Raw genomic sequence first — 23,922 nt, 5'->3', positions numbered from 1 at the left:
CATTCCATCTAATTTATTGTTTAAATGATAATTTATTTTAAATTAATCTAAACTAGGACCGTACATGATCCAAACTAATCCACCAAAATTGACCAATCCAATCTAATCCAATTTTATTGGTTTCGATAATATTGGCGGATTGGATTGGATCTAAAAAAATTAAAAACCTATTGAATCAGTTTGGTTCGCAAATCCAGAGTTTGAAATCCAATTCAAACCAAACCGATCCAACCTTTGAAAAAAATATGCAGATATTTACCTTTTCTAATGTTCAAACCTAAACCACCTTTCACGTTCTACTCACACCAATGCACCAACACAACTTTATTGATATTCTTTAAAAATATATATATATATTAATATAGCATAAAAATTCTAGATTTCTAACTTTTTATGTTGACTTTAGCGTTTTTTTTATTTAAGGAATGGATGTAACTTGAACTCTAAAATTTATTTATGTCTATAACATGGTATTTTTTAAACTTTATTTATGTATATTTATGTCTAGATTTCTAACTTTTTGTGTCAAACTTCATGTTGTAGTGTTGTTTTCTAAAATTTATTTATGTTTATTTAGTACATACTTAAAGATATTTTCTATAGGATTGAATTCTATTTTATCTTTGCATGCATCATATTTTCATACAAACCAATCATCCAATCCAATCCAATGTAGGATCCTAACATTTGAACACATTGGATTGGATTTTAAAATCTCAAATCCAATAAAATATTGGATTGGGTTGGATTGATAAAAAAATCATTGGTTTCAAACCGATGTACACCTCTATAAACTATGAGGGAGGGGGATTTGAACTCGGGTGCAGAGTGGGGAATACATTTGCCCTAACCAACTTGGCTAAGCTCATGTCTAACCATTCAATTCATTGTTAAAAATGGCATGTGACACTTCAATTATTAAAAAAATAATTAAATAATAATAATTAAAGAATGAAAAGATAAAATGGCCCATTCCAATCCAGCCCTCTCCTCTCTCTTCTCTTTCTTGGAACTTCGTCAAAAGAAAATTTCCAATATGATGCAGTCATGGTTTTCTTTTTGGGTCAAAAGAAGCTCTTTCATTAAAGCCTAAAAAAGGAAGCAAATGCAAATACGCAAACCCTTCATTTGGATGAAGGAATTGAAAATTACATAAAATTCAAAATTGACGAAATTTTAGATTTCCATAATTTCAATTTTTGGTAATTGAAAATTTCAATATTTAGATTTATGTATGTCGAATTTCGTAAATGACAAAATTTTATAAATGGCACTATAGAAATTGTTAAATGACGCATATTTTGGTGGAAATTAAACTCGGGAATTTGATTCCTCAATTACCACAATTTTTTCCACGCTTCAATTAATAAATTCCGCACTTAAGTTGCCAAATAAGGGAATTGTCAATTTCTCATCTTAAATTCTTGACTTTTAGCTAAAGTTCGAGTTATTTTCTCTTATCCAAACAGAGAAATTATTGCTAATTCTTTTCGGCCAAATGCAAATAGATATGAGCTCAAACTTTCCTCGTGTTTCTTTTTAACTTTTGTTTCCTCTGAAAAAAGTTTTTATTTTGATAAATATTTTATTGCATATAGGGTAACAATGGGTGATATTTTGGCGAATGCATGGTTACATCTTCAAAGTTCGAAATCAAGATTACGCTCCACTTAATTTGAAAATAATTAAGTTTTTCTTCAGCTATTTTTCCCTTGTAATGAAACATATGTACATTACTACTAAAAAAAAATAAAAAAGGACAGAGGTAATGGTGTCCACAAATATATTATTTTTATTGGCACTTTTTGTGTACACTGCATTAATGAAAAGCCCTTTAGTATATTAGGAACCAAAAATGTCGATGCAAAACCTTTTTTGTGAACAAAAAATATCCTTGTCTAGTGAATTTTTTTAAGATAAACTTATTAGAATTTTATTACGTAACTACTAAATTTTTTTAAGATAAAAAGAGATGAAGTTTTAGTGACACGTGGCACTACTAGAGAATGACATTGCTACTTGTTAGAAACACTAATGATGCATTGTTATGTTGCTGTCACGTGTCATTCTCTTTCATTTTTTTCTTCATGCTTTAATCTCCCAAATTCGTAATAAATACGTTAATAACTCAAACTCAATTTTGTTTTTATACTAATTATAATACTAAATTGAATCATTAGCCTTATTCCCTAGAACTCTACTTCCAATTTTTAGTTTTTAGTTTTCCTAAATCAAAATTTGATTCATAATCGAAGATAATGTTGTAATAAGCTTTATAGCAAATTGTATTTTTATGATTTTTGGAAATAATTTTGTGTGAATTTTTAAAGATAAAAACAAGAAAAGTCAAGTTTAAATGACATGTGGTGCTATGGTAAAAGAACACCCATCAAAAGCACTTATGACGCAACTTTCCCACTAGAAGTATGATCCAACCAAATAGTTCACAGCATGAGTGCCATTTTATTGAAAGAAAAAAGAAAATGAAAAAGGGTGTCTAGAGACAGAAGTTGGGTATGGTGTAAAAAAAATTTCCCCTAATTCCTACATTGGGCCGAAAACGCCTACTTAATTCCGCTGGCCCGTTAAGGCTTCCCCCCAACTTTCTCACCCTCTTCTTCATCGCTCAACAATATTTTCCGAAGGCGTTCCAAGCGACGTGGTAGTGAAGTTGATTTTCGCGCCTTATGCAAGGGTTTTCCGAGACCGGTTCAGGCAGCTCTGAACCAGAAGACTTGTCTAAAAACTGTGCGTTTCATTCTTCGTTGGCTTTACATTCTCTGTTTATATGATCTCCGTGTCAAATTCATTAGTTTTGTTGTCAAATATGCATTTTGTTTTAGATAAGAGAACCAAAGGAAGCAGACGCTATGTTCCTCAGAAGAATTCTGTAGGATATGCATTGTTGATTACACTTTACAGGTAAACTGGAATTTTCTTTAGCTAATATGCACTGCAGTGCACTCTCACACAGCTGTGGTTGAATTTTCTTTGTCACATTTTTTTATTTTATGTGAAATTGGATTTTTCTGATGTTAAGTTATCATCAGGGGAATTGGAAATGGGAATGAATTTATGCGTAAACAGGAGCTTATCGATGCAGCTGAAGCAAGTGGGCTTTCTCGTGTGCCAATTATGTATGTTAATTTATGATATTAGTTCTGTAATTATCTTTTATTTATTTATTTATTTATTTGGGTTTAATTTGAATGTATGTGATGTTTTGAGACTGCGTTTCTCTGCTCTTTTAGGCCAGAGAAGGGAAAGGGAAAAGCTGGACGCTTTGGGAGTTCTGCAAGGGAGTGGTATAGTGGATGGTCCTGCATGAAGACATTGGTAACCAAGGGACTGGTTATCAAATCAAGTTGCCCAGCAAAGTATTTATTTTGTTTCTACATTTCTTTCTCTTGTTTTGTTATGCTGTCTAGGAATTTTATAATTATCTTATATCGTTTTTCTGCTTCTGTACTTGGAAATTTGAATGACTAGAGCTCTCACCTTATGACCTTCACAAATTTACGCAGAACAAGGAAAAATAAACTACATTGTCTTTATGAAAAATGAATTACTTACAAAATCATTCACAACCAAAAAGTATATAGTAGGAAAGATCTGCTTCACATGAATGATGATTTACAGATAACTATCATGTGAAATTTATTAGAATCTTTGTTGCAATACTTAATTCTTTTCCATTTAATAGAAGCAGGTCTTGTCAACCGGCAATGGGCTAATATTTTCTTTTTAGGTAATTGATATTTGAGTTGATTACAGGCTTAAGCAAATGATGATGTATTATGGCGAGCAGTTCTTATAAACATAGACCTGGAAGTTTTCAAGTTGCGGTTTGATTGAATTTTTGCTATTAGCAGATGGTAATGTATGTAGAAACTGCAGGTACATGCTTAGTCAAGAAGGTCAGGAAGCTGCACGTGAATGTCTCATGAGGTCTGGTATGGAAAACCCCATTGAAAAAACTGCTAATGCCAAAGTGCTTTCTGTTCTGGATGTGGACAATATTTCACATCAGGAGCTTGCTCATCCTGACTCAGCCACAGAAATAATATTGTTATCCACTACTGTGAGTAGGAAGAAGAAATCATTTGATATTCCACAGCTGTACATTGAGAAGGTATGTGTCTAACTAGCTTTATAATTTTATCTTGACTTGTGGACTAGGAATAATATTCAGTTTCAATCTTCATTGATTTATTATAATTGCTGAACACCCTCCTTTCCAAGATTAAACTTTTAATTAAAGCGTTTGGTCTTGGTTGCTCAGTTCAGTTTAGACCTTCCCTCTGATTTGGGCTTTCTTTGTCCATAATATCCTGTCATGTCATGGGATGTGGACCCACTTACTTTCCCCCTATTTCTTCCCATCCTTTGAACATCAAAGGGGAGTTTTTAAGTAGATTTATTTGCTAAAATGTCGATAAGAAATGTGTTAAATTTATTTTGAGATGAATGAAGTTAGTTTGGAAATGATTCCTGGGAATATTTGAACAGAGGAAGTTGTTTTTTTTTTTTTTGGCTTTTCTTATGCACAAAAATTGACTGCTCAGTATTTTAAGTGGAGTAGAATCCAAATCTTGTTTTCCAATTGTAAACCCAGAAAAAAATTTATTTTATTTGAACGCCTACATTTGTTTTTTTGTTTTTTTGTTTTTTGGTGAAATTTCAGTTGAGGCTTCCTCAGCGCTTCTTCCAAAATCTACCTATAGGGCAGAACCATGAATCGTATATGGGGCTTAGATTCTTTGGATCCTTGTTGCTAAGTTTGATGCCTTCTTTTAAATTGTTATCTATCTGAAAATATCATGTCAAATTGAAAGTGTCAAAACTCCATACAGAGTTTTACTAAAAATCGTACTTAGTCACATGCTAATTTTAGTTGTAGATCTGCAACACTGAAGTCGGAAACTCTTAGCACTTCTTTATTAGATTTGAAAGTCACCTTTTCCAGTAGTGTTGAACAAAGATGAGTATACTGTTATATGTTGCTCATTGACTTGTTGATTTTTCTTAGAGTCATCATGTGCCAAAGTCTAGATCAGATGGTTTCAAAGCAAGTTCGAATGTCTTTTCCTTGCCGCCTCTAAGCTTTGGGGAGAGATTTGAAGATGCATATGAAGTGATCTTGATTTTGGATGATCGAGAGCAATTTGCCACTCGGGGGTCAGTCACTTATGATTTTTCTTCTGCCATATTTCTTTTCATGTTGAAGCTAGTGAAATATACTAGGTTTTCTTTCTTGACATCAAAGAGTTTTGTGGTTAAGTGATAATTATTTCAAAATGAAAGACAGAGCAATACTTTATCAAATTAATTTAAAGAATTTACGAATAAAAAGAGAAGAATCAAAGACTGGGAGAAACCTTGGTTGCCTTTGTTCAATGTATTTATACTTCCCTACATAGGCTCTACAGGGAAAACATGAAACATAAAACACGGATGAGGAATAAACCAAAGAACTCGTTTGGGCTTTTTCTGTGGCCATTTTATGAAAACAAAAGAAACACAAAAACAAATGGTAAGAGAAGATGAAAGTTGAGCAGAATTAAAACAAAATTCTTCCCCAATCATCTCCTCAGATCATCCCCCAGCCCTCTTCCCACCCTCTCCCCTGCGACCTTCCCCAAACCTAGTCCCACCACCTCAATTGCTCAAAGGGGGGGAGATCAACGAGAGAGAAGAGAGAGGGGCGGTTGTGAGTGAGAGCACCTTTCCCTGTGTCCATTTCCTGAATTTTTTAGATTTGTCATGTCATCATTTCTGTGTCGTGTTGTAACTGGTCTCCCTTGTATGTACTCTTCATGTTGGATACTTGCATTTGTACTATGTTCAATACCAGTGTTTACTCCTATTCTTTGCCCATTGGTTTGCTAGTGTTCATAAAACTGTGATTAATTTTGTATATATTGTGTTTAGATCACGGCCTGGGAGAATAATTGAGAATGTTCGTACTCAATTCAAAATCAAAATAGAGGTCAGTTCTCGAAGTTGTTCATGTGCTAGTTCTTCTAATACTTTATTTGAACATTAATTAGAATTTGTACCGTCGAGTATCCTTTTTATATGTTTTACTTTGTATCGGTTTCGCAAAACATGACAACTTTTGGTTTTGCTTTTTGTTACTTTTTGTGTGTTTGTATAGCGTTGACATATTTTGCTACTTCATGATTGAGTCAGCTGAAACTTTTAAATACAATGAGGAATCTTTTCATGTATCCCTCTTCAGTTATGAGCTAGTTTTTTATGTAATGGCACAGTGAATTCTGTGAAGCTAAGATAATAGCCTTTTTCTGAAAAGTATATACCTGTGGAATTGTCAGTAATATTATTGCAAGTGTGTTATTTTTATGCATTCATCTTTGTTTTGCTTGTTACCTTTTCGGTTTGTTCACACATCAATGCTGTGTTACATAAAAACGTTACCGTGAATTTAGCGTACGCATTTTTGAGAACCTAAGACATTGTAACCAGGGCTTATTTTGGCCTTTTCCCTATCCTCTATAAAGCAAGAAACCTACCATGGGATTTTGGTTTCCCCTGTATGAAGGACTCAACTGAGTTGACCCATTCATACTTGGATAAGTAGGGCTTCAGCTAGTCAGTTTCACTTTCACCTCACTGGGACATCTTAGTAGTTTAAGAAGGCCGCATGTCTCCTCAGTGGTCCTATTCTTGCCTGGGATTTGCAAAATCTCTCCAGTTGCTTTGAGTCCTATAATTAAAATCCACATTTTTTATTGACTTTAACATTGGTCTCTTTCTACTTATGATGACAAAGTCATACTTCTAATCCATTCTACTTGTTTTTACCATTTTGTAAATAATTCCATTGTTAAAACCCGAACTCAAATTGGCTAGTTTTCAGTTATAACTTTGAGAACTTGCAAGTATTTGGCTCTGGAACCTTCATTCTTGTTGTTAAAAATATTTTGGTTTGTTTTAGTTTTCCTCATGTGTGTTTTTTACTTCAAATCTCATATTATTGATTGTTAATCCACATGGCATCGTAAGATGATTTTTGAGATTTTTTAGAACAGTGAATTTTCCAGTTGTTGTTTCACAATGTAAACAATTGTGGCTTACTAAACTTTATTGTCTTTGTTCTTGTTACAAATCTTCTTTCCACTTGTTGGAGTTAACAAATTGACTCTTCTACAGGTTAGGAGGTTACCAGTTGGAGATGGAATCTGGATAGCTCGTCATAAACATCTTGAGAACGAATATGTACTTGATTTTATTGTTGAGAGGAAGAAAGTTGATGATTTACGTTGTTCAATCAGAGACAACCGTTACAGGGATCAGAAACTGAGACTTCTGGTACTGGCTCTTAATGAAAAGACTCAAGGTTTTGTCTTTATTTGATGTGTGAAGTTTATATATTGCATGCATGTTGTTTTACAGATGTTGCAGCATAACTAAGCTGTTTTTTTACATCTTAGTACTGCACAACTTGGGTTTCTTGCACTTTACCTTCACCTTTTAATATCTATTTGCATTTACTGCATCTTAGTTGGAAAATGTTAAATAACCAACTTTAGTTAGAAAATGAAAAGGAGAGAATATCAAAATAGAAGGCTGAAAGCAGAATTTGTTTTTAGAAGAAAGACTGAATACATATTCCCATTGAGGATTTGTAACATTTTTCTGTGCTCATGTCAAGGATGATGAACTTGAAAGGTAACAATATATATACTGTATAGTGTATACATGTCCCTAGGCAAATACCTTGGTGCCTGTTTGTTTTTGGCCAGATGCACTTCTGGTATTCTTGATGACCATCTAAACTCTTATTTTCCCAGTCTATGTAGACTCACTGGTAGGTATTGAAGATAAACATTTGTTTGCTTATTGAAAGTAGATGAATCAAAATTATGTGTGGAGAAAACATGCATGCATGTTGATGACATCAGATTTTTGTCTGCATGTGGACAACAGTACTTGAATGAAGATAGAATATCATCCTGACTTTATGTTCGGGCAAGGATACTATGATGCACTACATTCAAGTGTTGTGAATGACTATTAGTCATGACTACAACAATGATTGGTTTGTCTTTGTTTATTATTTATTTTCTTTTGTCTATTTATGTTGGGCTCTTTTGGCTACAATATTTACTAGAGAAATTTGTTTACTTCTAATGTGTGTTTTACATGCATTTGATGGTTTAACTTTCATGTAATGTTGGATTTACTGTGAAATTATATTATTTTTACGTTATTCTGATATGTTTGGTCTTTCTATTGCATATGTTAGAGGTGTGGACTTAAGAAACTGATATATCTTCTGGAAGGCGATCCAAATTGTTCTGAAGCTGCAGAAAGCATTAAAACAGCGTAAGCATTTCTGTAATATTCTTAATTGCTCCATTTCCTGCTGCATGACTATAGATATTCATTTAGTGTGAGTCATCATGTTTAAACTAGGAAAGTAAACCTCTGGCTTTGGTTAAAAGGTATCTTGTTATGAAAAACTAAAGATTTAAGCAAGATATAATTGTTTTTTGTTTTTCAATCATGAGCTGCACTTAGGATCATATAATAATCCTTTTATAGATGTCCTAATGATTGCAAAAGGTAACTATTAGTATTTCGCTTCATCAGTTATAATTGTCATCTTGTGCAGCTGTTTCACAACTGAAATTTTGGAGGGATTTGATGTTCAGAGAACCATTGGCTTGGCTGATACACTGAAGAAGTATGTTTATCTTACTCAAGCAATAACTCAATACTACAAATCAGAGTATTCTGAGGAACAACATAGACATGCCGGGATTTGCCCCCCTTTTGATGAATTTATCAAAAGGTGTGAAGAACTGGATAAAATGACAGTCAGCGATGTATTTGCCATTCAGCTCATGCAGGTATTTACTGTTTCTGACAGAAAGGAATATCATTCCCTTATTTGACAGATGTTGGCTCTGATCCCTTAATATAACAGACTATGGATTCATTCATGTATAAAAACAATGGAAAACATTAAATTCTGTGTTCCTACATTATTTCCTTTTTAGATTTATATGTAGAAAAAATCAAAGTAAGAGATGCATTTTTATCAAGTTATGTAAAAAATTCTCCTGTCTTGGATTCTTCTGGATGTTTTCTTGTCCCTGGTGCACTGCACCCTTCTGCTTGTACTTTTTTTAGCATAAACACTCCATTAAAAATATCGTGTATGCCCTTTGATGAAGAACTGGGTAAATTACTCCATAGCTGTTTGAATCAACATTTATGATACAGTTTGGTTCTCGCTTGGTCTAGAAGTAGGATATTTGTAGTGATGAAGTGGTGAGCAAGACATGCATCTTGAATTTTGAATGCAGGTCCCCCAGGTAACTGAGGAAGTTGCCTTAGCTGTTCTGGATTTGTACCCGACGCTTTTATCTCTTGCCCGTGCCTACTCTCTACTTGTAAGTACTCACTCCCTTGGAATTTGAAATGCGATAGTTACCATCTGTTTCACCGAAGTGTGCCACATAGGGTGATTTTATTTGCAACGCTTTTTCCGCGCATCACCTCTCCCTGCATGAAACATTTCCGAGAAGTTTTCCATTTCACCTTCATTAATTTTCAATATTTTATTATTCCTTTTAAACTTAAAAATAATCAAATCAGCACTGGCAGTGTCATGGCCATAGGGGAAGGAGGGAAAGGGTGGAAAAGGACAAAATGGGAATTATGAAATTTGTGGAGTGATGAAATGGGGATGCAAATAGAATTGCCTGTTTTTATTGTTCAATCTTGTTGAGTGCCACACCGAGGTTGTATTGCATATCATTTAATAAAGGAAATCCTTGCACTGATGATTCTAAAGAAGATGTTCTCTTGAAAGTGGTTAAAGATAAAATGATTTGTTTGGAGAATTTTGAAATCACATAGAAACTTATACAGTCCATTATGTTTTGTCTAGTGTTTGAAATTATAATTGGTAGACTAGTTTGGTGAAGATCATCCTTAAGCTTTTCTATTGAAGTCATAAATGTCATATGACTTCAATAGTGGTTTTTTTTTTCTTTTCTTAAAGAGTTTACCTAATTTCATTGATCTATTTATTTCACAATCTAATCTTCTTCTATCATTTCCTTTATATTTGTTTAATTCATTTATGCTGTATGCTGGGTTTTTTTTCCCTCTTCGTTGTATTCGTTCAAATTTAATAATTTTATTTAAATAGGAGGGTGACGTGGCTGCACAAGAGGAGATGCTTAGAACACAGAGCAACAATGTTGTCAATGCAGGTGCTAGTAAAAATATTTTTCACTTGGTTTGGGGCAATTGATTATTGCTCATCTCTCCCCCATTGTGAAATACATTGTTGGATTATTGCTCTTGTAATCTGCAAATCTTGCACTGTAAATAAGATAGCACAGTTATTGTTATGAATGTAGCTTTCTGATCTGTACAATACTGCTGAATGTCATTTCACCTTTGTCTTTGTCATGAGCTCCTGAATTATTTTGTGAATTGAATTAATTCGCCATCCAAAATTACAATTCGGAATGGTAAAATACCATTCAGTCCACCATCCAGGTCTCCACCGATGGCCTTCACACGGCGCAGAAGATGGTCAAGGATATTCTAGACTCGTCCACAGACAAGCGCAGAAGATGGTCAAGGATATTCTAGACTCGTCGCAGACAACCACGATGTGCCGACTGTGTGACCTTACTGGGTTCTCAAAGAATGGGACTCCTATAAAACCCTTTAGCCCAACAATTACATAATGGCGAAAGGAAATTTTGGGTGTGATGGGTTTTTCCGTGAAGGTTTGTATGGCCTTTTAAAGGTTCTTAAAAAAAATTATATAAAAAAGCTAACATGTTGAATGTAAAAATAATAAATTGGCCATTGTATGAATGCAAATGATTTTGGGTGAGTCCAGTTAGTTATTCTACGATTAATTTTCAAGAGTTGTAATTTGTTAAGAATGTATCGAGAACAAAGAACCTTTGTATCATTAGATAGAAATATTTGACAAAAGAGGTTTTGAAAAAATCTTGGTTACATTTAAGCAATCACCTAACAAAAAAATTTATTTTTTTTAAAAAATAGTTGAATTATGTTGAGGCCCAAAAAATCCAGGGTTGAGCCCAAATAAATTCCCGGCCCAATACGACACCATATTAAGAAAATACCCAATTTGGAGCACACAAAAGCCAGCCATACGCAAGCCACAGTTCACGTGCCATGCCAAGTAAATAATTTGTCATGCTAAGATAAGGTAATAAAATACATCGGCTTGACAAGCCCACGCTAATTAAACATCGTGTCCCTCTTCAAGGACGATAAAATTGAAGCATGCCAAGCGACATGTCATGCTAAGCGGGAAATTATTATTTCACACCCAAACACACTACAAGCGTAAGTGGGCCCAAGCCACTCAAATGCCCGGGGCTTGCTTGAGTGGGTTGTGGTATGGATGGTAATAAGTTGTCATGAGGCCCATTGATGGGCCGAGAAATGGAGGTCTCGGGTTGCTTGGGAGCCACGGGACTCAAGCCCATTTTTTAGGCCCAAACGTGGTTAAGCACAAGAGAGAAAGAAAATAGCCCAATATCCTAGAAAAATCAGCCCCTCACCTCAACAAAATAGCCCAACACTAGGTGAAGTTGGCCCATTTATTTGATAAACCAACTTATTGTCTTGGAAGGCCCAAATAACTAAAATAAAGATCTGCAAAAGCCCCAGCACTTGGCTAAAGAACAAAAGCCACTAAGGGAGCTTGGAGGACCACATGCGCAGAGCTGCTAGGAGGCTTCAGCACATGGGAAGGAACAAGTTTCCAGCAAAAACATCCAAAGGACCAAGGGATGTTGGCGCGCAGACTGCCAAGAGAGGAACCACCCTTTGAACCAGCATGCATACCCATTTCTCTCCCTTATTAGATCTAGCTATGGAAGAAGGAAACAAAGGGGCAAAGGAAATGGTTGGAAATAAGAAGTTCTCCACTGTGGAAGCCGCGAGAAGAGCATTGAGCTCCCAAAAAATCCCTGATTTTGTGGGATTGAGCAGAGAAGATTTTGCCAGAATAAGATAGGAGGAGAAAGGAGGGAAAAAGCTTGGCCAAAATTGGATAGGAACCATTAGGGTTTCTTGGGAAAGGACAGCTTCCAGCGACTATAAAATGAGGCCTCTTCAACCGAGCAAACATCATCCACATCTAGAGGGCAAGCTTCCTCTCTCACCTGCAAAACTCAGCAAATTCGTGCTCTAGTCACCCTTCTCCCTCATTTTCCCCCTTTCTGGCAGGCTGTTATAGCATTTAAATAGAGCCTCTGTCAAGCTGCTGGAAATTACTTAAGCCACCCATCATTCTTCCCCATCTTTCTCCCTCTTCATCAAACCTTCTTAGAATCCCTTCCTCTTTCCCTTAGAACCCCTGTCTCTCATAGGAACTCACAGCTCTTTCTCTGTAAGTTGTTGTTATTTTCGTTGGTGAAGGTAACCAAGGAGTTTCCTAAGGCTTCACTACCCTTTCGAGACATTCTTGGGGCTTGATCTTCGAACTCAGACATAGGGGGATAATTTCATCAGTTCGCTCCTTATGGCGGCCCAGCCCATTTGTAACTGCCAGAAGAAAAAGTCCCCCTACAAATTATAACTGGAATATTTTTGCAATGGAACGTCTTTATTAGAATATTTTTGCTTCTCATTTTGAGCAATTAGCAATAATTTTGTCATAGGACGAAACAAAAATGTGTTTCTTTTAATTTGGAACTTGTTATTATTTTGATTCTCATGTTTTCTTTTTGGTTTGCATTTTTCCACAACTTCACCCATGTTTTGTAAGGAAAAAAAGTGACATGGAAGCAACAATTTTTCCTTGAGAATTTTCCTGTTATGCTTTAGTAGTTTCCTAGGCAAGTAAGGATGCTAAGGGGGCGTTTGGTATCCTATTCAAATAGGGAACTAAAAAACTTTGATTTTTCTTAAAAACAAGGAGTTCTTAAATCTATTTTTAAGATTCAAAAACTTGTTTGGTATGCAACTTGAAAACTGTTTTCAAATCTTAAAAATTTGAGAACTTGAGAGTTGTTAGAAAAAAACTGAAAAAATAGATATTTGTTGTAAAATAAACGGGATATGCTAGAATATTGAGTTGCACGTAAAGTAGATGAGACACAACATTTAACGAGGTTCGGCCATGCCTACGTCCTCGGAAAGTAGCTGCAGTAACTTTTCCACTACGTAAAATAATAGGGCTACAACTTTAGTGTTTACAATATATGTGGCTCATTGATTTTTCTCTCTTGGAGAATTTCTCTCTGCTCTCTTGTTCTCTCCACTCACTCACCCTCTTTCTTCCTTCTCTTCTTTCTTTCTTTCCTCTCTGCCTGGGCTCTCATTTCTTCTCAGATGGTGTGTGTCACGCAAGGGAAGATGAAGCCTTTTTTATAGGCAAAGTTGATAGCTTCCCGTGGATGTGTGGTTGGCTCTCAAGGAATGATGGCAGACAAGCTTCATCATTATTCTTCAATCAATTAGGTAGTGGGCTCTACCATTTTGGGCTCCATTCTTGACTTTACAACACTCTCCCTTGGATACCACAAATGATATGTCGATTGCTTCATTAAAATCTTGCTTGAAGAAAACCCAGTGAGGTAGAAAACAAATGATGCTCCCCCTGATGAATATCTTCCCCTGATATCTTCATGACTATCTTTCTGGAGGGAAAATCTTAAGGAGTGAGTGGAGGATGTAAATATATTTCCAGTGAGCTATCTCTATGTAAATCATAGAAATTTCTAGTGAGCTATCTCTACGTAAATCATAGAAATTTCTAGAGTCTGCATGTCCAACAAAATATGGGCTATTTGTACATTCACTTGAAAAGAATATGCCAGTATATTGTGTTATGCGGAGATAACATTAAATATGCCTCACATCATCCCAAAGTGGTGGTGATGGAGCTGAGCTCTATTTGGAAAATACAATGTCCGATCCAGTATACTTCCGCAAAATCATTTAAGTGTCCAATAGGTAACCTACATAAAAATGCTTCAATACTTTCTTAGTATAAGTAAGAATCTTGTTGGCATAATGCTCGATCTTCAGGCCGAGACAAATATTTTTTTAAACTCTTCAAGAGTTTTAATCAATTATCAACTCTTCAGGAGTTGTAATGCGTTGCAACCATATCATAATTAATGTACTCACTAAGGCAATTTATACATATTAGTATTGAGTACAAAATTTGTGCTTCAGACACATATCCTTTAGAGACTTGCTTCATGCAATTTCAATCATTCAGGGATTTTGTTTAGGGGATTACACTTCATGACACATTATATAGCTTTATATCCAGTTATTTGTTATGCTTGTACATCTTTAGGGAATTGTTTCTGGCGATATGCTCCGTGCATTTAATAATCCTTAAAGATAAAATGTTGGTCTCCATAAATGTGCAATAAGAAGGCACGATTGCATCTGTAAACATGGAGAAACCCAACATTCCTTGTTTCTACCAGAAAAATTGTGTCATACAAATCGGGTATATTCCCTTTTATTCTGAACACCCAAGTATAACTTTCAGGATTAACATCTTTTGGGGTTCGTACTATGGGTTTGTTCTTTCACGTTCATTCTCACCTGTAATGGACTTGCCTCTTTCCATTTTGGCCAATGACATTGTCGACATTTAATAATAGAACGTGGTTGGTTACTCAAGCAGTTCACAAGTCGTTCACAAGTCGATATGCAAATTGAAGTTGAAAAAATAATTAAATCTCCATAGCAAGCTGACCAACCGGCCAAGTTCAACAAAAAGAAGATGGTCAGATAAGACCAATTATTCTAAATAAGAAAATAGACTATAACAGCTGAAAAGAAATAAAAGAGTATTCATCTACTCCGAGATGCCAGCAGGAGATCCCTGATCTACAGCCTCTTTGGCGTCCACCTGATCAGCCACGTTCTCAGTAGATTTACCTGCCTAATTCGCGACGTCTGGCACTACCTCATCTGCTGCATTCTCCTCTGCTTCATCATCTTCAGCTATCGCCTCTTTGGCCGCCTGCTCTTCAGCTCCTTCCATATTCGTAGCATTAACATGCTCACTTTGCACAGGGAGCAAGTCAGAACAGAGCATCTCGATGTCTCCATCTCCAATGGCATAGAAGGGATCATTTCCATTTGAGCTGTCCAAGTAGCCCAGCTTGTACGCATTCATGGTAGCTTCGAACTTGGACTTTTCAACAGACTTGTTATAGGCACCAAATCTAGCTAGAAGCTTGTCATAACTAAAGGAGACGTTAGCATTCTTACGCTCAAGACAGAAATAGGCATCTTTTCGACTAACCAAGTCAGTAGCAGAAGAGGGGGCAACAACAGACGAGATTCAGATAGTTTTAACAGCAAAAACTACTCCATTTTGAAGCAGATGAAATGTTGCTTCCCTTTGTTTTTCCAAGAAAACACTTGAGACTGTGTCAAGATCACCAACCTGATGGATATGATCAACCAACTTGAAGCAAGTAGACGGGCTTGACAGAAGGTTAATATTCAGTAGATCAGACACGCCTGCATCCCCTGCAGGGCTGGACTTGTCCACCTTGGGATCAACTGCTAACGTTGTAGAAGAATCCTTCACCCGGACAGATGAATCACTCGTCTTCTCAGCCGCCGCCATTCTCACCTCCAAAGGAGTCGACGATGCTGAATCAACTCTACGCTCGACTACTCGTGACTCAACAGCTGGATCGCGATAGTTAGGCCTAGTTCGATCTCCATCCCTTGATTTGTGTAGATGACTCGAACTTCAGAGAGGAATACCAACATCTCTTTGCTTCTAGGCAGGTGAACTAGTTCAGAGCGGACCACTTCACGAAGCAGATCACGGTTTCCAAGCTTGTCAGCTGGAGGCTTGAGTAGAACATCTTGAGCACTGCGCATACCACCAACCTTCCTGTTATTTGCACCAGCGAAATGTTTAACCCTAGCAGATGATGAGAGAACAGCTCCTACTTGAGTCTTCTTAGTAGAATGGAGCTTTGGCTTCTTCCTCAACGGAGACACATCATTCGCCCGCGAAGTCGCAACTCCATTTCTTGAAGACTTGACATTAGCCTTCCTTTTTTAGGGAAGTCCGGCAGAACACTCCTCTTGCCTAGCTGGCAGATCATCAGAGTCTGGACCATTCTGCTTTCATCTCTCAACATCCTGGGCAAGGGGCAGACCACCAACTTCCTCCCGATACTTGCCTAGCTGACGAGGCCAACAACGCATGAGGCCAAGCATGTTCCAGCCTAGACCTGCGACGGTAGGCAGTAGTTGGTCCACTTACGCGCACCTGCTCCACCACGGCTGCCACCCACTGCCAGCCGTCACCTGTCACGACGACAACTAGCGGGGCTTTCTCTAGCTGATTCTCGAAGTAAAAAAGAAGAAAAGACGAAGAAAAAGAAATATATGTGCTCGACTTACCTTGGGATGCACGACGACTGCTCTCTTCGACAAGCAGTACAATTCTCCAAGATCTCTCTTAAGCTAGAAAGTAGAGAAGTTAAGTTAGCGATGTGAAGAAGAATGAAGAGAAGCCCTGCATTTATACAAGTTGGGCATCCTAAGTCAAGAAGGAATCGCAAGCCCATTCCTACTGGGAACCCAACTCCAAGAACAGTCAAAAGCCTACTCTAATTGGGAGCCCAAATCCAAGAAGGAATCTCATACACAGTTGGACAGCCCAACAATCAATCAACATCTCCTACATGCCACCACGCGTCATGCAGAAGCTGGGGGGGCATTTGTGGGAACATAATTTTAGCAAAACCCTAGGTCAAATATTTCCTTCCATTTGGGGATTATTTGACCTAATTGGGAGTTCCTCAATTTAATTGGGAGTTACCCAATTTAATTGGGAGTTACCTGATTTAATTGGGATTGATTTGATTCCTACCTTAATTAGGGATTTGATTTAAATCAAATCCATCAAATCCCTAATTAAGCCAATCTCGCCAAATCAGGGAAGAATAATTCCTTTCCATCTGCAGAATTATTCTTCTGAAACCCTAGCCTCCGAGGCTCCTATAAATAGATGGCTACGCACAAGGGTTGAGGTACGTCTAAATTCTTACTGAAACTCTGCAGAAACCCCTTCTCACAAACCCTAGTCTCCATAATTCTTTCTCCACCACACACGGCTCCAGCCACCCGATTATTCATAAATCTCCGTACCCTTTTAGCTATTGTTTCTTGACAATTCAATTAAACTAATTTAGGCATCGAAGGGCCTTTGGCCAACAACCCCCGGGTGTGGTCCTCTTATTTCGATCTATTTTGTAGGGAGAAAGAGGCGGCGAAGAAGCAAGGGAAATCTTTCGATCAAATATTTTTGTGGGACGAAAAGCACTCCCACAGAGATTATATAGCAGTCAGGCTTCTCACCTCCTTTCCCCATCTCCTCTCTCTCCATTCTCGTCTCTCTAACTCCCTCTCCCTCCTCCAATCTTCCCTCCCTCATCTTTTGGGGAGACTTTTGGAGTCCACATCCTTTTGGATCTTGGAATTTGTTAGTTTGTTTTATGTGTTTTTGTTAGGTTCTTGGTGGCTTTATGTTGCAGTTGGATCTTTTACTTGATTGTGTTGTTGGTTTTGCTATTGCTGGAATGGAGGGGTTGTGGTAGTTGCCAACCCAACTTCTTTTGTTTTGTTGTGTTGTTGAAGCAGTCACTACAAATCACCGTAGTTTCCATGATGAAGTTGTCACTTGGTCCATGCACACAAGGTTTTGGCTCTGATATGAATTTGGAGCTGCAAAATTGAAAGTTGACAGTTTGTGTTCGATAGGGTTTAGTCGGTGCAGTACTATGAGTTTAGATGGTATGGCGCTACCAGTCTTTTTAGTTTATTGGAGAGGATGTGGAGCTGTCTTCTTGTTTCTTTTTTGGTATAGTCTAGTAATTCTCAGAAACTCTTTAGAAGTTTGCTGAAGTTGGTATTTTACTTTTCGACTTTTCAATATGAATTTGTCATTTCTGCCGTTGTGCGGTGGATCTATATTGTAAGTCTGAGTACAGGTGATTTTGTTTGCCAAATCGGAGTTTAAAGCCTTTTTATGTTTGAGCATAATTCTGTCCAGATCAAATCAAATTGTTTTTGTGTTTGGTCACTAGAGACGTTGTACTCATATTTCGCAATATGGTTGCTCTGTACTTTATGTTGTTTTATCAATAAAATGCTATCGCTTTTTCTATATAAAAAAAGAGCCCAAAATTAATACACTTAAGGCTCTCTCCTAAAAATAACTTGCAAATAAATATTTATCAATAGTTATAAAACAACCCCAATTAATTAATATTTACATTAATATGAGTGGACTTTAGTCGAGAGGTTCACCTAGTATAAGAAATTCAATCATGATGATATTAAGATGGAGATTTTGAGTTTTACTTTAAATGTTGGTTAGTTCAACTCTAATTTAAAAGGTATGATGTGTGTCTTCCTATATTTTTTTTTTGTGGGTCAAAGAATTAGTAGAATATGTCACATAATTAATCACAATTCACTAATTTTACTAACTAGAGTACATTGTGAGACAAAAAGTTGGTATTTGGTAAACAGTAGAATGTAATTTGGTACTTACTACTTAGCCTTAGCTGGGGCTGCCAATGGTAGGACCAATGGTACTAACGAAAGTGGAGTTAAGGTACTATATCAGCTATTTTTTGAATTTAACGACCAAATTGTGAATCAAGCACTAGTAATATTATTCCTAAAAAATTATTAAATTTTATATAAATGGAAATTATTTCATGTGAGTCCATTTTTGGGAAGTTGAATAATTATATGACTAATTTTCAAGGGATCTAATTTGTTGAGAATTTATCAAGAATAAAGAAACTTCGAATTAACACACAAAAATGGAGACATAACTCTTGTATTTGTAAACTTTTATTTGTCTTATTTTTAACAAACAAACCCTTTTCATATTTGACAAAAGAGAGGCTTGTAGAAATCTTGGTTAGACCTAATTAAGCAATCACCTAAGCGAAAATAAAAACAAAAACAAAAAATCTGTTGAATTATAAGTAGAAGCAACATACATAGGGACTATCTAACTATACAATATCCAACATTAATTTTAATATATCACTCAAATGCCCACTGGTTCTCCTTACGAATATCATCTTCTTCCTCAGGTGTGAAGTCATTCTTGATGTTGAAGGTTTTACGGATCTCTTCAGGCATCTTTCCCTTGATCATGTCCGCCACAATCTGGCAGATCAAATCCAGCAGGCTCTTGGTGTTCAAATAGTTTGCAGCCAAGATTAGGTCAAACTGAGTTCTCTGGTCCACCTTCACGAACTCAGCGTCCTAGTTGTTCTCGCCATCGACAATATCTTCACTGTGCTTCCTGCAGTACTCGATCACTTTTGCTAGGATGTTGTTGGTCATGTTCACCAAGGTATCATGACATCAGTGCAGGCATCGTCCACCATGTGCTTGATGGTCTGCGACTGTATGACCACATCCTCCTCCACCTCGAAGATCTCACTGTCATCGCTCTTCATGGTTATCTTCTTCATCTTGTCGGAGGCCATTGTTTTGCTCTTTGTAACACTAAAACTTTGAGTTAAGAACTTGGGAGAGTTTTTCTTTTCTGGCTATGGAAGTTGAAGGGTTGAGTGATTTGAGTTGCAAAGGTTGCAAGAGTTGGGGCAAATTTGTATAACCTACTCGTAACACCTTGTTTATGTAGGAAAGGAGAGATATTTTCTTTACCTTGTTCGTATAAGAAATATTCTCATACTAGGAAAAGGAAACTTGGCTGGCAAAAACGAAAGGGAAAGTTTCTTTTGTAATTCCTTCCGTTAAAGAGGATACTAGCTTGGTTTCAAAAATTAGCCCCTTGTCGTTGTAGGAAAAGGAGAGAAATATCTTGTTCTTCTTTTTCTTTTTCTCGTATAAGTGAATGTAAGAAATATTCTCATATTAGGATATTTCCCTTTTTTCAGCCGAGTAGAACGACTGAAGGAATTTTTAGTCCTTCTTTAATTGAGTGCGGGGCGTATCACCACCTTAACACAAATTTGGATTGAATGAAATGTGAGTGGATGATGGGTCCGAGATTTGACTTTAATCAAATGATTGTTCGGCTGTGCAAGAAACCTCCTCACGGCCTAGGTTCCTTCACTAAATCGAAGTGAAGGATTTATGTGAGCAACCAAATGATGTGGAGTGGGTGGAGATGAAGATTGAAGGAGAAACGTGATGACACGAAGAACATTTGCGTAAAGTAAAGATGCTTGAATTTAAATATAATTGAAAAGACAAGTGGGGAAAGTAAAGTGCATTAAGTAAATAATTTAAAGACGAGTGCGTAATTTAAATTGTGTAAAATAAATAATTTAAAGACAAATGCATAATTTAAAGTGCATAAAATAAAGAATGTAAAGACAAGTACGTAATTTAAATTGCAGAAATTAAATAATTGAAATGCGAGTGCGTAAAGTAAAGTAAGGAAAGTAAACTAGATTACGAAGAATAATAAAGATTTAACTAAGACATGAATTGAAATGACTGTAATTGAAATAGAATTGAAAAACAAAAATAAGAATGTAAAGGCATAATTGAAATCTAAGAGAACTCAGGCGGAAACATAAGAACTAGACTATGAGCTACATTGCACTACTCCTAGAATAGGAAATGAAAGAAATGTAAAATGACAAGTTGTGTGTTGTGTCAGGGGGTCTTTCTCTCTTCCAAAAGCTTGGTATTTATAGGGACTTCATTTCGTCTCAATTTGGTTGGTCATCAGTCGGCCTTAAAATCTGCCAATTAGTTTTAATCCTTCATTAGCATTGACTTTGGCTGATTCCATCCATCATCATGTTGCTCCAAAATGCCTTCAATCCCTTGTCTCATGCATGTGATTTAATGTGCAGAATAATATTTGATTTGATTTTAATTCCATCTTGAGCTCTCCTACATGAACTTTGGTTGAGATTCCCTTCTATATTTGGATTGTAACATACGTAAAAATCCTCATATGGATTTTCTCTCCTCATTTAAGCTTCGGCTGATTTTATGCATTTGGCCGCTTCTAGTCATTCGGCCAAATCTACACATTCAGCCGCATATAGGCTCTCAGCCACTTTTAAGTGCTCAGCCATTTTAGGCGATCGACAATTATCACATGCTTGTCCAATTTTACATGTTACCATTTAGGTCCTCGACCGTATTTATGAATTTGGGCTTAGAACCAACCCTATTGATTAGGGCCACTTGAACATAGTTTGGGCCCAACTAGTAATTTGGGACCGCTTGTGTATAACTTGGTCCCTTTGTTTATTTAATTGTCGCACTTGGGCCTAACCCGACGAGATTTCAACTAGGCTCGAAAATTACCCCCTAATTTTTATGAACTTTGTCACTAGCTAAGTTTATGAAAACTTAGATTTAATGTCTTTTATGAATCTAAATCTAATAACGCATGACCTCCTCGAGATTGTACTCTTCTGTCGGCCTTTAGATGATCACCACTCTCGTCCTCTCTCAACTCGACGAAGGCTGTTACTGTTGTTAAGAAAACAGATAGGTCGACCTATCCCGAACAAGCATAATGTCCTCTTGGTTTTGCACTCAAACTATTGTTTTCATGCTATTACCAAAGCAATCCAGCTATAAAAGCTTAATTAAATATTTCTATTGTAGCCGCATTCCTCACACTTTGTTTTTTGTTTTTTTTTGGATCAAATAGAAAAGTCATTAGATAAACTTCAATGGTACAATCAAAGACTGATCAAGACATCTAAAATACCAATCCCAAGAGGGCAACAAACTAACATGCTAAAAGTAAAACTAACGTGGACAAAAGCTGCGCTAAAACTACTAGCCCACATCACCACAATTAGCCATAAGCCCAAAAAATGCCCACAAACCCAACATAACCAAAACCCTAAATCAACTCATAAGCCTAAACGAACTCTATCGCCACCACCTAAAGAAGTGCCGTTGTGGCCACACCCATCACCGCATCGGTAACAGATATGGGGAAAATATGATTTCCAGTGATCTACGTAAGCAAAAGAGTGAACAAATAAAAGAAAACAACTTTGCCAAAGAACAATTGGGTGATTTGCAACAACCTCTGTTAAAGATAATGTAGAATCAAATTTAAAGAACATGAGCGGCATCAGGAAGCGGGTTTTGAGAGTAAGATTTGATTGAGAACATGGACTAAAAGGGGTGATGGGGAACTTCAATCTAACCATGGCTTAGGAGAAACCACAATAGGAGACTTTTTATTCAAAACGCCACAGTGGACTTATTCACTAAGCTAAAAGGAGAAGACGAGAAGAGAGGAGAGGGAGGAGGGGTAGTGACACTTCTTCCTCCTCTCCCCTCTATGGAATTTTCCCTTAGGACTCACAGAGGGAGAGAGTGGGTAAGGTTTGGGAGATAGTTTTATATATATTAAAGAGTATTGCATTTCTCACACTTGGATTGCATATATTGTCTCATATGACCGTGTTTGACCTTATAATTGTGATAACTTGTGACAATATTGTCATCTAATAATATTCATTATTGTAAGTGCCATATTCTTCTCTTGCCTGTTTTGAACATTGAATGCCTTTTTATTTATTTTTTATTTATAGAGATTAATAAGGGAGCCAGAATTCCTTGGCCATATGACCATTTAACTTGCTTTAGCCACAAGGCAAATTAACCAAATATGGCAGCAAAGACATTTAATTCAATTATGGCCACAAGACCCCTTCATAATATATATTTTTCTTTGTTTTGTCAATAAACCACTTCAACATGGTCGCAAGGCCACTTAAACTTCATTACGGCTGTGAGGCCATTTATTTTACATTTTATTTATTTTAGATAAATGACTCACAAGTTTACAAATAAAACTTGCAGGTGGCTGATTCATTGTCTTCTTGTTTATTAAAGTCGTTGTTCCTTCATGAAGCATTAATGTCTCCTGAAGAAGCGAGAAAGTACAACAATATCTTGGTCGATGCCCTAAATGAGGATGAAGACGCTTTCTCCAATGACTTTTATGTTTTTGTGCCCACGCCTGCCACTCCATGCAATATGGTCCTTGGCCCCTATTTCCATGGTCACATGCTCAACTTGTTTTTAAGGCTATTCGACCGCAACAAAAACATATTGTTTGCTCGAAAAGTCTCTTCACTGGCAAGGTTGGGTTTGACCCAAGCTTATGAGGGGTTGGCCTACATTAGGTTCGAAAAGATGGAATAAGTGGCTTGATTGACTAACAGGCATGTGCAAAATGCAATGGAGATAAGAGGGCATCTATGATGCAATTATGCTTTGTAATTCTAGCTTCACATGTGATTGTAATCTTGTCGCAGTTGGTCTCTTCTTTTGGTCACCTTCCAGCAATGCCATGAAGTTAGGGTTTAGGATGATGACCCCAACTCTTCTTGACTTAGCCGCTATGGCGGGTTTTTGGCCATGTGGTGCTGAAGTAAGCGCCTTATCCCCATTAGATTGTCAAGTTGATTTTCAGTTGTACCAAAAAGAACAAAAACTACAAGACTTTCATGGAATTCAACGCTCAAGAAGCAAGGCCACTCACACATAAAGAGCATACGAGTTTTCTCATGATTTGGCTATGCAAATATCTTTTCTGCATGGCGTTAGCGCAAGTTACCTTAGAAGTTCAACCTATGGCTAGAGCACTAGAAAAATGTCATTGGTTGATCCTTTGGTTAATGGTGTTGGCATATCTATATATAGGTCTCTACAACATGGTGTCACTCCACCCAATGAATTGTAATACTACTGGGCCAATTTGGTTGTTTCAACTGTGGCTTCAAGTATACTTTCCAGAAGTACGGCTAGCTTATGATCGATTCGCACCTAACTCTCTTCTTGGAGTAAGTCTGTTGTCTCTTCCCCTTTCTAGCCTCAAAGTCAAAGACTACTTTAGAA

At 36.8% G+C, this 23,922-nt stretch overlaps 1 protein-coding gene and 1 pseudogene across 1 annotated transcript; one reads left to right on the top strand and one right to left on the bottom strand.

The window, feature by feature from the left end:
• The first annotated feature begins 2,579 nt into the window (after positions 1-2,579).
• LOC110763834 (crossover junction endonuclease MUS81-like) lies at positions 2,580-10,447 on the top strand. Its single transcript, XM_088255950.1, has 12 exons — positions 2,580-2,748; positions 2,844-2,922; positions 3,051-3,137; positions 3,252-3,377; positions 3,898-4,132; positions 5,030-5,178; positions 5,932-5,989; positions 7,174-7,332; positions 8,270-8,349; positions 8,639-8,876; positions 9,336-9,422; positions 10,187-10,447. Exons 1-12 carry the CDS (start codon positions 2,688-2,690, stop codon positions 10,289-10,291), a joined length of 1,464 nt encoding a protein of 487 aa, XP_088112076.1. The 5' UTR covers positions 2,580-2,687; the 3' UTR covers positions 10,292-10,447.
• An 8,651-nt stretch (positions 10,448-19,098) lies between these two features.
• Positions 19,099-19,550, bottom strand: LOC110763840 (SKP1-like protein 1B pseudogene; annotated as a pseudogene).
• Positions 19,551-23,922: the final 4,372 nt, after the last annotated feature.

Source organism: Prunus avium, chromosome 7 (assembly GCF_965620075.1).
Source record: "Prunus avium chromosome 7, drPruAviu1.hap1.1, whole genome shotgun sequence".
Classification (NCBI taxonomy): Eukaryota; Viridiplantae; Streptophyta; class Magnoliopsida; order Rosales; family Rosaceae; genus Prunus; species Prunus avium.
This window is presented reverse-complemented; position numbering and strand designations above follow the sequence as displayed.

Coding starts and splice junctions, on each gene's coding strand:
- LOC110763834 (XM_088255950.1), top strand. CDS start 2,688: ATGCAAGGGTTTTCCGAGACCGGTTCAGGCAGCTCTGAACCAGAAGAC. Junction 3,138..3,251: donor CTTTCTCGTGTGCCAATTAT/GTATGTTAATTT, acceptor CTGCTCTTTTAG/GCCAGAGAAGGGAAAGGGAA. Junction 9,423..10,186: donor CCCGTGCCTACTCTCTACTT/GTAAGTACTCAC, acceptor TTATTTAAATAG/GAGGGTGACGTGGCTGCACA.